This window comes from Triturus cristatus, chromosome 8 (genome assembly GCF_964204655.1).
Source record: "Triturus cristatus chromosome 8, aTriCri1.1, whole genome shotgun sequence".
Classification (NCBI taxonomy): Eukaryota; Metazoa; Chordata; class Amphibia; order Caudata; family Salamandridae; genus Triturus; species Triturus cristatus.
The window spans coordinates 181,955,165-181,970,030 of record NC_140591.1 but is presented as its reverse complement, the minus strand read 5'-3'; the positions used below and the strand labels follow the sequence as shown (position 1 = coordinate 181,970,030).

Sequence of the window (14,866 nt, the reverse complement as noted above, 5' to 3'; positions counted from 1 at the left end):
TTTATGTCCGCATGGAAGGCCATCGCTGCAGACTCGATGATCCTCTAAAGAGATTGCACCCTTTCATTTCTTCAGGCTCTGCCCCGTCCCACCCCCATGCCCCTCTTCCACTCTGGATCACCTGGTCATCCTCCAGCAAAGGTGGCAGCACTCCTTCAGAAAGGAGCTGGGGAGTAATTGCTGTAGCAGGAAATGGGTCAAAAGTGCTACTGGATGGTGGTCTGCTTCCTATCCTGGATTTCAGGAAGTTGAACTTCTTCCTCCAAAAAGGAAAAGCTCAAGATTCTGACCCTAGCCCAAGTGCTACTGGGTTTGGAAGCTTGAGACCGGATGGTGTCACTGACCTGTAGGACATGACCTTCCACATCCGAATCATATGGTCACACCAGAAGAACTTGCGATTTGTTGTGGGTTCTAGCACTACCAGTTTGCAGTGCTGCCCTTTGGATTAATTTCGGGACCTCGATTTTTGACCAAGGTGATGGAGGTGGTAGCAGCCCACTTCAGACAGTCGGATATATCAATTTTCCTGTACCTAGATGACTGGTTGATCAAAGCTGTGTTTCCAGAGGTTGTGTTGTGCCATCTGCAGTCAACAGCATCATTATCAGTAGTGATTGCCTGCGCCGTCATTATCTTGCCAGTCACAAGTGACGTCCTCTATCGGAGGTAGCCCAGAGCGTCTTCATGCTGTGGGCCACTCCTCAGGTGGACTTGTTCACCTCACCGAAATATTTTCAATGCCAGCAGTTCTGTGCCTTCCAGCATCTGTTGGCAAGAGGCTTGGGAGGGGCTAGGGACTTGTTCAGATGAGGTGGTGGTATTGGTTCTGATCTAATTTCTGTTGCTATGGTACCAGTTTCTCTATTTACTAATGCCACACACACGAAATCGGATGTGCAGCTACTTTTTTGTCACTACTGTCATTGTAACAGTGTTACGTGCTGATTGATAGCTGCATTTTCTTATTTAAGCATTTGTATTCTCTTTAAAAAGCAAAATATTAGGGTTTTATCTGATGTATTTTGTAATGTGTTTATTAAATAGCTACGTCAACAATCAATTTTGACTTGTTTAGTCTAATAAAGGCATGCTACGTGAAATCTAAGTGCCCTTTTCACTCCCTCCCCTGGCAGTTAATTCAGCTGACAAGCACAATAGACTCTGTAAATAGATAGCTGCTAGAAGAAATGGGAAGCCACTGGGCATGTGCAAGGATTTCTTTCTCTTGGAAAAGAAAAATCTCTTTTTTGAGATTCCGATGGTGAAAAACAGCCCATGATGAGCACAGCAGTCTTTCCCTTGCTGTGTGCGCATCAGAATCTAGTAACTGATAGTTCTAGCTGTCAGGAGAGGGATCTGGAAATCAAAGGGAAGTAAAGAAGTGTTTTACACTTTTGACTCTCCAGTGAAAGGGGTGTCTGTTTTTAAAGAACCCACTTTCCTGTACGGCTTAAGGTATAGTAGAGTTCATGTCATGACTCAGATGACTCACTTGTTTCACAGTAATGTCTACAGTAGCAGATAATAATGAGGGATTTGAATCTCATTAAAGAGCCATCTAGTAAATCAAGTAATTGTTTGTTTTTTCTTTTATGTAGGATGAAGTCAAAATTGCCAAAGTTAAGGTTCCTCTGAAACCTTTTGTTATACAGAAAAATGCATGGTAAGTCTAAAACTGAATTTTATTTAAAATAAGTCACCTTTTAATTGTTTCTTATACTTTAATTATTTCATGCACTTGGTTTCATGTGTTGCACGTACATTAGTTCTGGTGGGTCAAACTAGAGCACAGGCTCTTCAACTTTTGGTGATGATTAAAACGACATGTCCTGCATGGCTGGCACTCGGCTTCCAGTAGCCGTTAGTTGTGTCATAGCCTGGAACGATAGTCAACTATGTTAAAAAGAGAATTTCTTTGTGTGGGCCCTACTATACGGCAGATTATCCATGCCAACATGGTATTTTAAAGTATTGACACCTTTATTTTTTGTGATGTGGCCTTAAACAATCTTGATAACAATTGTTAACCTCCCGTTCCCTGTTACTTCATCAAACATCAGAAGTAACGGTTCTGTGTCACAGCTGTTTCATGCATCCCAACTCCACTCAAGATCTGCCTTGTTCAGGTCATTATACTGCAAAGAAAAAACTTTTGTGTGAGCCGCCACTTAGTTTGGACTTGCTGTAATTTCTGGTTCCACTAAGTCTCGATAGGTGCAAGAGAGGACTATTGAAAAAGAGATGTCCCACTTGGCAGCCTCTTGAAATTTTTGTCTTCTATATTTAGCTTTGTGGTGGGTATGTGCATGCCTTTTGGAATTCACTGGGTTCTGACAGTACATTTTATTTTCCAGCACTGAAAAAAGGGTAACAAGCTATATGAATTTAATTAAACCAGTGGTCCTTCCCAGGGTCGGACTGGGAACCAAAACCGGCCCTAGCAAAGTGCTCGGCCGCCCCCCCCCCCCCGGGGGAGGGGCGGGGGCATTGGGGGTGCCTCCGAGCTCTTTTCCAGGGCCGGTTTTCGGCCGATTTTGTTACAGGGCTGATTTTGCAGCTACGCTGCAAAAACGGCCCTGTAACAAAAACGGCCCCCAGAGGCCCAAAACCGGTCCCCACCCATGCGGCGCACCGGGGGATTGCCCGGTGCCCGCTACGGCCAGTCCGGGCCTGGTCCTTCCAAACCAGGTTGGTCTATCAAGTGTTACAGAAGTTAGCAACAAGAAAAAGCATGTAATTTATAATCACATGAATAAATGACTATTGGATTTATAGAGCGCAAACGTAGCCGCAGGGCGTCAAGGCGCTGCATGCAGTGCTCTATGAGTAGGAAGATCAAATACATCCTTTAACTCCTACTCCCTAGCCTGTGCTCTCTGAAATCTGTTCTCTCTGCAGGTGTCTTGCACACAGACAGTTGCCATACCCAAGCAATATGGCAATGAACACACAACCATTTACCTAGGGGCTAGACCGGTTTAGCAGACCTCTGCCATTGGAAAGTTCAATATATCCGCTTTCTTGGGTTAAAACATATAAGAGGGGAGAGAGAAGTGGCAAAAACGTTGATTTCCTTAAGAAGGTGTTAAACTTGTAACTAGATGGAAGTGTTGGATGCATGATTGCCACAGCATCCTCTTCTGAATGTAAAATTATACTCTGCCTGGCAGGATCCAGAGCCACATCATATTGGTGATTGCTATGGACTAGCAGGTAGCACCTATAAATAGTAATTGCCACAGATTCTATTACTGCTGAGGTACGGGACACAAACATATAGAGCACCTGTCTGATATCTTGTGACACGGCACATCTATACAGAAAGCATGGATTTGTTAGAATGTTGGAATGAGGTCTGCAGTTGGTTACCATGCCAGGTACTTTACAACCCAGAGACAATTTGTTTCACTGGCCCCATGGTAGTGTTGAACATCTCAACTTAAAGCTGAGTGAGCAAAAATACAGAAATATAGCACAAAGTGTGTCTCTTTTTCAGATAAGTTTGGCAAGTTGTCTAAGTCCTAAGGAGTTTTAGGATGTTGGACATTTTCTAGTACCTGGTAGCCCAGGTATTTCTTGAACTTGCATTCCGAGAACACTTTTTTTATTCAAAGACCAGTTTTAAATGTAGACCTGCGCTTACACTTTAAACTGCAGACTTAATTTCAATCTGCATCCAGTGATGGAATATTACTGGTACTGTCACTAATTCAATTTTTCTAACGTCTACGCTGAGGTTTCCCCATGGTCAAGGCCATAGTAGTGACCCATCTTTACTAGTCAGTGGTCATAGTTGTACATGTACTACTGGTATTTGAATGTGTGCTCTCCTTTCCTTGTGACAGGCTAGTCCTATCAAACGTTCTAGCCATTTACCAGTCATTCCTGAGGCTCGTCCAATTTCTTGCTATATGCATGTTTTTCAAAACATTCTGAATGCCTATTTTAAAACTATTAGAGGAGCAAGCAGGAACATCTCTATAAAAATATATTTTAACTAGTGATGTCACTTACATCACCTAGGTGTGTGTCTTCCTCTATTGAGCATTCTCGGGAGCTTGCAGATCAGCTCTTGTTATATTTTGTGGACAAAATAAGACCCATCTGTGCCTCACTTTACTCCTTGGAAAATGTGTCTATATCTAACTCTGAGGAGATGTTTGCTGCCCATTTAAGTGGTTGTCTGCCGGGGCCTCCTCATATATATGCTGATATGGAGGCGGCCATTGGGATTTCTTAGTTGGATTATTTTTAAATACTGTCCCAGAAACAATTTACCTCTATTATAGCTGAAATTAAGCCAGTTTATCCACTGGAGAATCCCTCTAAAGTTCTGGATAGAGGGGAGGTCTGCCTTGGCACAGTCTCTGTTAGAAGTAATCAACAATTGTATAAGCAGTGCCAGGATATCAACAGAGTTGGAACTAACATTAATTGTCACCCTTTTTGAAAAACAGAATGCATATTAATCTGTTTTTGCCAATTTTCATCCCAATGTGCTTCTCCCTTTCGGTTAAGATCTTGGAGAAATGTGTCAATATGTGACTTTCAGATTTTTTGGAACATCACCATATCCTCAAGCAGGTACATTCTAGCTTTCCTTCCTGCCTACAGCACTGAATCTGATTGACAGCAGTTTTAGATGATTTCAAGCTTTCTGCTGATAGGGCGAACTCAGTAGCTTTAGTTCTTTTGGATATGTCCATGGCATTTGACGCAGTTTCCAACTAATTTCTCCATATCAGACTTTGGGAGATTACCCCCAGGACATAGCAGTTTCCCTGCCCGCACAAGCTTGGGCAGGGAAGCCTGTGTTGGCTCTCGCTTGGTGGGAGTAATATCAAAATTCCCGCCAAGTAGGAGCAAACACTAAGTCTGTCCGCTGGGAGCGACCTTTTTTGTCTGTTTTCCTGCCCACACTAAAGCCGACAGAGAAACAGATTAAAAAAATTGCTCCTGCCGCAGCATTTTTAGCTGCAACATGCGAGTGAGAGCAATGCCACCATAGAGTGGTGGGTGCCCTGGGTGGTCACCCACACTTTGTTGGCCGGACCCCAGGAGATGGCGTCCCAGGGGCCGAATTTGGCCCGGGAAGGAGGCCACATGTCGCCTCCCTTCCTTTAGGCATTGGCCGGCCCATGAGGGTTGGGGTCCCGCGACCAAAATCGGCCCATGAGGGGGGCCGCAAGCCCACCTCTCAATATATATATATTTTTTTTAAGGCTGGGGCCTGGGGATGGGGCCTTGGGGCCCAAATCTGCCAGGGGAGGGGAGGGGGGGCGGTTGTTTGTCCCCCTACCCATTTAAATAGGTGCCAGGCCCACAGAGGATGGGATCACCGGGATTGAGAACATTATAGTTCGGTTCAGATATCACACACCTAAAACCATACAAATTCAGCAGTTATAGTTATCTCAAGAAACTATAACTCGGACTCTAAGGTAACTATTACACACGCCCTCGCCATGCACTGCTAATTACCCCACATATTACATCAGTCATGACATCCTCTATAATTTAATTGATAATATCACTGCAACATTTGCAATAAAATTACTGATGAGAAAACTGGGCATGGCGGGGGCGCGAGTTATAGTTACCATAAGGCACAAGTTATAGTTTCTTGAGATAACTATAACTGCTGAATTTCTCTGGTTTTGTGTGTATAAAATCTGAACCGAACTATAATGTCCCTGTAACGTTTGGGTTTTTTTGTGTGTGAATTTCTAAGGTTCTTTTTTTAAATTCGATTTCCTAACTTGGCTATGCTAATCGGGTCTTTTGACGTCATTTGTATTACTTACGTGGATGGCACTCAATTAGTGCCTTGGATAAAACAAGTGCCACACCATTAGAAGCATTCCATCAGTGTATCTCAGCTGTATCATCCTGGCTCAATTCCAGTGATCTAAAGTTTATCACTGACAAAACGGAGGCTTTTTGAGTGGCCTCATTTAGATGGCTAGACCTTTTCCTTCTGCATTCTAGATTTGTACTGGATCTCATCACCTTCTCCCAGCTCAGTTTGTATTTAAATCTGGGTTTCTACTTGAACGAGGATTTGACACTCATAACGCAGGCTAATCACTTGATCTCTTCCTGTGTTTTTCTCTTGAGGGTTCTCAGGAAAATTGTGCCACTGGTGCTGTTGGGGGCTCGATGGTTAGTGTTTCAAGCTACTTAGTTCTTTTGATTACTGTACTTGCCTTTTCTTGGGTGCTCCTCAGGCTGGGCTGAATAAATTACAGCGTATGCAACATTTGGCACCCAAATTAGCTCTGGGCCCACCCTGGCATGCCTCATCTTCTACTGCACTGTGTATGCCTACACTGGCTTCCAGCTGCTAAAAGCATTGTTTTTAACTCTCTTTGTATAGTACACCGCGCTATTATAACTCTGGTCCTGTTTACTTGAGTATTAGCTTTAATATGTTCACTCCAAATAGGTCCCTTCGCTCTATGGATGCCTTTCTCCTCACAGTCTCCAAATATGTATGTGCACATTTAGGAGGTAGGGATTTTTCGGTGGTGGCGTCAAGGGTATGGAACACTCTGCCCATTACCCTGTGGAAAACCACTATTCATTTGCATTTTAGAAAGGCTTTAAAAACGTGGTTGTACTTTTATAACCTTTCTTCCAAATGGGAATGTTCGATTGAGCTGTTTTTATGCTTTTGTATGTTTTGTGCTTTTGTAGATTTATGTTGATGTAGTAGCTGTTTTCTCTTTCTCAGTGCCAATGCAGATTTTGGTGTTTGTGTGCTTTTAAACTCCTAACTTGAGATCAGATTCTGCTTACACTTGCTTTGAAGAGCCTTCCACCTTTAGAGAACTCCACAAGGAACATGAGTGAAATTTTGACAGTGATAGATGCTGCTTACTCTGTACTCGAAAGACCTATTCTAGCTTCTCATCTTCGCTCTTGGGTTCACTGATCAGCCCTAGGAGAACATCTGCGGCTCCACCCTTTCTATGTTCTCATGAAAAACCTAATAACCCTCCCTCATTCCATTGCAGCAACTTATGCACATTTGTATGTACAGGGTACAATTTTTTAGATCGCTAATGAGGCCACTATTTTCTGAATCGTCTTAAGACCACCCTACCATCAGAGGTACTGAGGATTGGGATAAAGTAGGAAAGAAATGTTGTCAAAAGAATTCAATAGTTTTTCCTGACTTTTCAAACACCATCGCTAATCAATTATCTACCTAGGAGAAAGCCAGGTAAACGAAAAACAGTACACGCAAAGACCTGCCTAACATCTGGATACAAACACCCATTCCAAATTGTGATATAGACTCTATATGGCTTTCAAATCTTAAATCAAAATCCAGTGTAGCAAGGCCAAACATACCTGAATCTTTTATACTGGAACTCAATCCAAGTTTGTGTTTATTTATCCCTGACCCAGTACTCTCAGGCTCTGCCTGCAGTTCCAGAAATACTAATTGGTCAGTTCCCTCAAGATGATGTACCAATGAGTTCTCATACAATAGCCTTCATTTAATCAATGTTTTTCCAGACTATATTATTCTTCGAAAGCGATTGAATATAATAAATATATTACATCCAATTCCTTAAATTCACCTTCTACCTACCAAATGACATGAAGCTAGCAAAATGAATGCCTATAAATCAGTCCCTAATGATCTTGGGGGTAGGTTTTGTGTCTAAGTTAGTTCCTTCTCTAATTCCTTCACACACATCTTACAAAATTGAGAAATTTAATGTAATGACTGATAATCATAGTAGACCCTCTATAAACGAAATTATCACAAAGGAGCACCAGATGTAGAGCTCCACTCACCTAACCACAACCCCCAAGTCCTTATTCCTCCCACTGTTATTATTATTATTATTAATTTGATTTGTAGCGCGCATGGCTGCCCCAGCAACGGGGCGTCCCAGCGCGGCCCTGACCCAGACCAGACAACAACGACGGACACAGCAGGCTACACAATCTATAAAGACTTAGCAGGTTTACAATATTAGTTTCTCAGACCAATGGATGCTAATGGTTGGTTGCCTGTATTTGTAGAACTGTGAAACCATGTACATTATTGTATGTAAGCTGCTATGAGTATTTTGCTGTGCCATGTAATATAAGGTTTCATTGTGGTTACGATGGTTGACTAGTAAGCTAGAGCCACTCCCAGCATGCCTGATTGGTGTATTGAAATGAGGTAGATAACAGAAGTAGACAAAGTTTATTGGCTACAGACTGCTTGGGAACATTGCTTCCGAACGTTTCACACCATATCCATCTCTGGAGACTGAAATACCTCCAATACTGGATTTCATATTTTAGAATTCAGATCCCAAGCCCCCATTATAATAATGCAGTTTACTTCTTCATGGAGTATAATTGTATTAATAGCATCCAGAACTTGCATGGGGTCATAATTCTACTTCCCTAATGGGGGATGTAGATGCTGAATAGCAGCAGAGAGGTTACCTGTGTATTATGATACAAGGACAACCTTATCCCCAGTAAATATGGAGGATAGGAGGTCAATATTTCATAGGACCAGGATTCATTTGTTCAAAGTAAAATCGCTAGATCACAACTAGCATGGCCCTGAGCCAATCATTTAGTTGGTGTACAATACATGTAATGGTCATTTGATAAAAAAGATTCCATAATCCACGTTTCCTGGAGACAGAAAATAGATGCAATGAGTTAACCTAAAAGGAAACACTTTAATAAATTAGTAAGCAACCCTATTTCAAGTGACTAAACTCAGGTTTTGACTGGAAAAAAAGGAAGAAAACAATCCTTGTTGTCTTGTATTGCTGATAGTGTAGAGAAGACCTGCTTTCCCTTTTCTGTTTTGTGGGTGGTTATTCTACCTGTATATCCCGTTGGGTAGGTTTCGGAACTCTGTTTTCTTCATCTTGGTGTTCTAGGTCCAGTGTATTTGTATATGCTTGTTTGACAAGAGTTCTCTTTCATGGCTATTTCCCTTGGGGAGTACGTTGAGATTCCTCTAGCAGGCAACATTGTCTTTTCAGCCAAGCCTCCTGCACTATTCTTGGAGAGGCGATTTCCCAACCCCCCCCCCCCCCCTTTTTTCACTATTATACCGCCTGGTACTCAGAGACGGTTTCATCTCTGTGTGTCTCAGTATGTACACGGAGTGCCTTTTGGCGTTGCCATGTCCTATTGGGCTGCATATGTATATTAGTAGGACAGTGTTTAAGTTTTTGCATGTTTACATTATTGCCTTTAGGGCTATATATTGTTTACTCTGGCCTCTACGCCCGCTTGGTGCCGAGTCGTTTTGGTCTGGTATGATTACATTTTCTGTCTCCAAATCCATTTCTTTTTGTTACCAAAAAAAGGGGAACAAGATTAGTTTTTCCCCACGGAGGAAATACTTATTCATTGTTTGGTGTATGCTCTGTTTCACTAGGACCTTCCCCTGCATGGGTTAGGTGGATTGGTTCTGGTGGTTCCTTTGTTTGTTCTTTATCAAAGCAGGAACCCTCACGTGCTTCTTTTCGTTCCCAAGTTTGTGTACCTTGGGTGTTCGCATACTACATTCTGATACTGTTAGGTGTTTTTGTGTGAGATCTCTTCCTACTCCCCTTCAGGCTCGGTTTTCCTCCTGCCTGGGTTAACTGTTTCTCTTTTTCAGTCCTAGGTATTTTCTTTCACACCTTAAGGTGGAGGAGTTAATTCATCTGGTAGAGACATAGTCTAGCCGCAGATTCCTTATTGCTAGGCCCATCATCCCCACTCTGTGAACGAACTCTGAGGTATGGTCTTGGTGTTACCAATCCAATAATTTCCTTTGTTGTGTGACCTTTGGCGTGGGAGTGGTCCTCCCTTTCCATACCAGATTTCTACTCCACTGATCTCTGCTTTCGGTTTTGGTGGGACTCTCCAGACTCTTTGGTGTTTCTCATAGGTCTTATATGGGGCTGCCATTCCATCCTTTTCCCCATGGTACATGTTCGGTGGAGTGGGAGGTGTTTTCCATGTACGCTGTATCATGCACCACTGCACAGTATTCAACATGGCTTGACCCTCATTGATTTCTTGGCCTTTTCCCTAAAAGACCATTTCTGCTATTATCATGCCTTTATTCCTATTTCTCTTCTTGTAAAGATGTTTCATCTTTTTTGGCACACTGTTTCAGCAGCCAGTTTGTATGGTGTCTCTGCGTTCTGGCGCGGAAAGTTTCACTGATGTCAGTGCACCGGAGGGGACATGCATGGCTCCACTGACGTCACATCTAGAGTCGACGTCGCTACCGAGCCATGTGGTGCCTTCCCCTGACGCACAGAGGTACTGCTGAGAAAAATGTCCCGATCCAGTCTGACTCCTGGGGAGAATTCACAAGTTAAGGAAACTGCGGTTAGATTATGTCTCTACCAGATACATCATTACCGAAGGTAAGTAACTTGTTCTTTAAATCTTGGTCTCTATATTTTTCCTAGTTCAACTTGGATTTTAAAATGGGGCTGACTGGAAATTTAATCCACCATGGAATCACATGTATTGGTATTTAGAGTCTGTTATTGTTTTATCTATTCTGATACAGGGACATCTAAATTTGAGAAAAGATTCACTTGTTGAAATCTCACCTCAAAATAGAATAGTAGCATTCCAACCAAGAGTGGGTTAAAGCAGGGCTGTCTCTTAGCCCTGAATACCTATATGATATTCCGAAAAAGCTTAGATACCAATTATACAATTCCTCCATTAATACCAGAACTTCAACTGCATACATATATGTATGCCAATGACATTATACTTCGATTTAATGCTTATACATTTACTATATTCATTGATTACACTTCCTCAATTCACTGATTTACATGTTTTAAAAGTTATTAATGTTAAAAGTCAAATTATAGCTATTAAAGTAAGAAATTGTAATTCTTCTTTTAACTGTACATGTCCTAGGAATTACTGCAACTTCAAATTTGAGTAATTTCCTACATATATACCATGTCCACCCCAAAGCTATGGCACATTGTAGCGGGTTGGGTATTTTATACAAGTCCTTGGGGACAAAGATAATTCTTACAGCCACTAAATGTCTACAAAGTTAAAGTTCCCCACCCTACTGTTGTTTATTGAATATCTCAAATACCAGTGTTTTTAATTTTTAGACTGAAGGGAAAATATAATATTAATTTTGCTTTGAGATCATCAACCAAGTCTAAGCATTGAGACTTGATGGAGTAATTGGACTGCAATGGCAAATTCAACCTAATTAGTGCCAATTTAAGAGGACTTGCAGCCTTCATGGGATGGGTGTTACACGCTAGATCGGGCATCACATGAGAATTAGTAAAGCTCAAATTGAATTCACCTGCAGGCTGAAAAGGTTGCTTTTTCTTTAAAATTTTAAGGTTCGCGCTGCTGCCAGTTTGTCTTTTAGTGTATGTCCTTTTAAACAATTGTATTGCTTGAATTTACCTGAATTTGATGCTCCAAACACAATTCTTACCTGAAATCAGATTGGTCTGGCGCTGTTGTGGGGCCGATTCACCTATTTCCTGGGTGACACCTACTAGGGGTGTTGCCTCCGAGGGGGAAGAGGAGTTAGGCGGCTACCAGACATTTAATGGTGGCCGCAGCGTGGGAGCGCAGCGGACGCGCCAAAGGCAAGCCCGTCTGCACCCGAACGGGGCCAGGGACCTTTCACTATGCCCGATTTCTATCCTATACTCCATCTGATTTAGAGCTCCTACACTCCAGAGCCCAGTCACTTAACCCCTTTATTGGCTCCAGACTGATTCGGCTTGGAATTACGGAAGCAAGGGCTTCCTTCCCAGAAATTGTGCAACTAAAACACGAGATAGGTCTTAATCAGACAGGAATCAACAAGAAACTTGATAAACGCAGGGCAACAGAGCTAACTATCCTCTACTTAAATACTTGCTCCCTGCCTAAACACAAGCTTGATATATTTCATCTACTGGATTCAACTCAACCAGATGTTCTGTTTCTAACGGAAACATGGCTATCACAGAAATCCGCCCCTGATATTCTGGCTGCACTTTAACGTCGGTAGACAATTTAGTTATTAAACTGGAGTCGGCTTTGGCTCCACTAATTTGTGTTCTACTATATAGGCCCTCCAGAATATGCCCCCGTTCCCCTACTGTTTGAGCGAACAGATGGCCCATATTATAACGAACCATGCAAAAATACTGTTGATTGGTGATTTTAATTACTGGGCCAATGATGCACTTGGTGGACCTCATCTGGAGAACTGACTGACCTACTTAACTGGTTAATTTTCCATCAGCAGGTAACCTCTGCCACCCACATTAAGGGACATACCTTAGATCATGTTTGGACAGCTAATCTCAGTGATCTGACCACTATTTAATACAGTTTATTATTAACAATATAACTAAGGCCAAACCGCCAGCAGCCAAAGGGTTTATGGCCAGGAAGTGGAATAGTGTTGACAGAAATCCTTTGCTGAATACATTGGCAAGCACAATCCCTGATACCCAGCGATCTATTACTACCAGTGAGGAAGCTCTCGCAGCATGGCTAACAGCAGCCAGCAACGAACACGCCCCTGTCAGGACAATAAAATCTGCAAGGTGCCCTGAAGCCCAGAGATGGTTCTCTACTCAGCTAAAAACACAAAAATTAGCCCTCTGCCAATCCGAAAGGAGATGGAGACACAGCTACTCCCCTGATAAGAGAGATTTATTCAGCCCAACTTCAACGATACAAAAAATCAATCTCTACAGCCAAAGCTACCTATTTTTCTTTAAAAATCCTGAGTTCTTCCACTAGGTCAAAAGAAATATTTTCTATTGTCAATGAACTATCCAACCCTGACAGAGTTAAAGTTAAACCAATACCATCTCTTGCACTTTGTAATTCCCTTTGATTAAAGCCAGTATCCCCACCTGAAATACCCCTAAGGCATCTCCATCTACGCCGAAAAATTCCTATTCCCTTGACCAGTTCCCGGCAATAGCCAGTCTAATATTTCTGACCTTCTGTCCAAAGTAAAATCTGGATCACCCACTGACAGCTGTCTGCCCCACATCTTCAGAGAAGTTTTCTCCTTACTACTCACCCTGCCTGCCCTCTCTCTGCTAAATGAATCACTGTTTCAAGGCATCGTTCCAAGAGCCTTTAAAGAAGCGATCATTGTTCCCCTCTTAAAAAAAACAGAGGCTGACCCCCAGACCCTGACTAATTACCGCCCAATTTATCTGCTCCCCTACTTGGCTAAGGTTTTAGAATCCCATGTGGCTAAATGCCTTTGTGCCTTTATCGGAATATCTTGACCCCAACCAAGGAGAATTTCGTCCAGCTCATTCAACAGAGGCAGTGATACTGACCGTACTGGACACACTTCGGGAAGAAGCCAATAAAGGATCTCCCCAGGTCCTGGTGCTGTTGGATCTTTCTGCGGCATTTGACACGGTCGATCATGGTATTCTGATCGTGTCCGGGACGTTGGCCTCCAGGGGTCAGCTCTTAGCTGGATAAGGTCGTTTTTGGAGGATCGTTCCCAGTCAGTCTGCCTAGCTCAGTTCACAGCATCTAAAATGAGTATAATATGTATACACCAGGGTTCATCTTTATCACCTCATCTATTCAACCTATCTCTCCTTCCATTGATTTGGTCCTTAAAAGAAAGAAAGGTGTGTACGTACAATTACGCTGACGATATACCACTGTTTACCCTCAACAACACACCCTATTCTGTGTCCAAATTCCAAACGACTATGCTATACATCTGGGATTGGATGAACAGCAACCATTCAAAACTCAACCCGGACAAGACCAAACTCATCTTGATAGGGGGCACTCAGAACCCATGGAGCTCCCATTTTTGGCCAACTGAGTTGGGCTCCTCCCCCTTTCCATCCCCCTCAGCTAAGAGCCTGAGGGTGATGATTAACAGCGATCTGACCATGAAAACTCAGATTGGATCAGTTACTTCACCTGCTTCTTTCAGTTGAGCAAGGTAAGGAAAATCAGTAGCCTCCTTACTAGGGAGGCATTGATACAGGCTGTCCTAGCCATTGTCATATCCCATATAGATTGTTATCTCTCTATATTTTGGCATTCCATTATATCTCACTTAAAGACTGTAACTGGTGCAGAACCAGGCAGCAAGATTGATCTTTCAGCAGCCTAGATGGCAACAAGTCTTCCCCTTGCATGAGTAAGCTACATTGGCTCCCCATCCCACAACGATCAGCATTCAAAGTCGACTGTCTTATCTTTAAGTCCTTGATCGACACAAGCCCAAAATTAATCTCCAGCCTTATTCAAAGGCATATACCTACTCACAACCTGCGCTCATCCTATATGAACCTTTTGGCCACACCCTCTTACAAACTGAAGTGCCAAGGTGGATGGAGGTTTGCAGTGCTGGTACCCAGATTCTGGAGCTCCCTTCCAGCTGACATCTTACCCTGCACGGACCCTTGGAGATTCAGAAGGCTCCTCAAGACATGGTTATTTACCCAAGCCTATGACTGAAACTTAAGCACACGATAAACTAACAGGGCTTCAGCAGATCCTATAATCCGCGCTAAGAAACAAATCGGTGTACGTGTGCTTTACAAGAGACTTTAACATAATAGAACTTTCTGGTGGCCAAACAATCCTATCCATCCCCTTAAAAGAAATAGAAGCTTGAAATTTGGCTGCCAATTATTATTATTTTTTATTTTTTTATTATCATTAACAATGACAACATAACAGAGGAAAGCTGGTTACATTGGATAATATCTATTAACATATTACTTCCATTTCAAGTCTTATACACAGGTAATGCAGTATCAAGCATTGTCGTATTTTATATTTTAGATGTACCAAAACGTCTGGATCACCGATCCCGGCCATTGATCTGCCTCCT

At 42.5% G+C, this 14,866-nt stretch overlaps 1 protein-coding gene across 3 annotated transcripts in view; it reads left to right on the top strand.

Moving 5' to 3' along the window:
• The window catches only part of LOC146801783 (E3 ubiquitin-protein ligase TTC3-like), a 1,211,260-nt gene that overhangs the window by 488,028 nt on the left and 708,366 nt on the right, over positions 1–14,866 (top strand). For all 3 annotated transcript variants that reach the window (XM_085621275.1, XM_085621274.1, XM_085621273.1), the window contains exon 25: positions 1,602–1,666. In XM_085621275.1, coding sequence (XP_085477401.1) covers positions 1,602–1,666 — 65 coding nt within the window. The remainder of the gene's footprint in view (positions 1–1,601; positions 1,667–14,866) is intronic.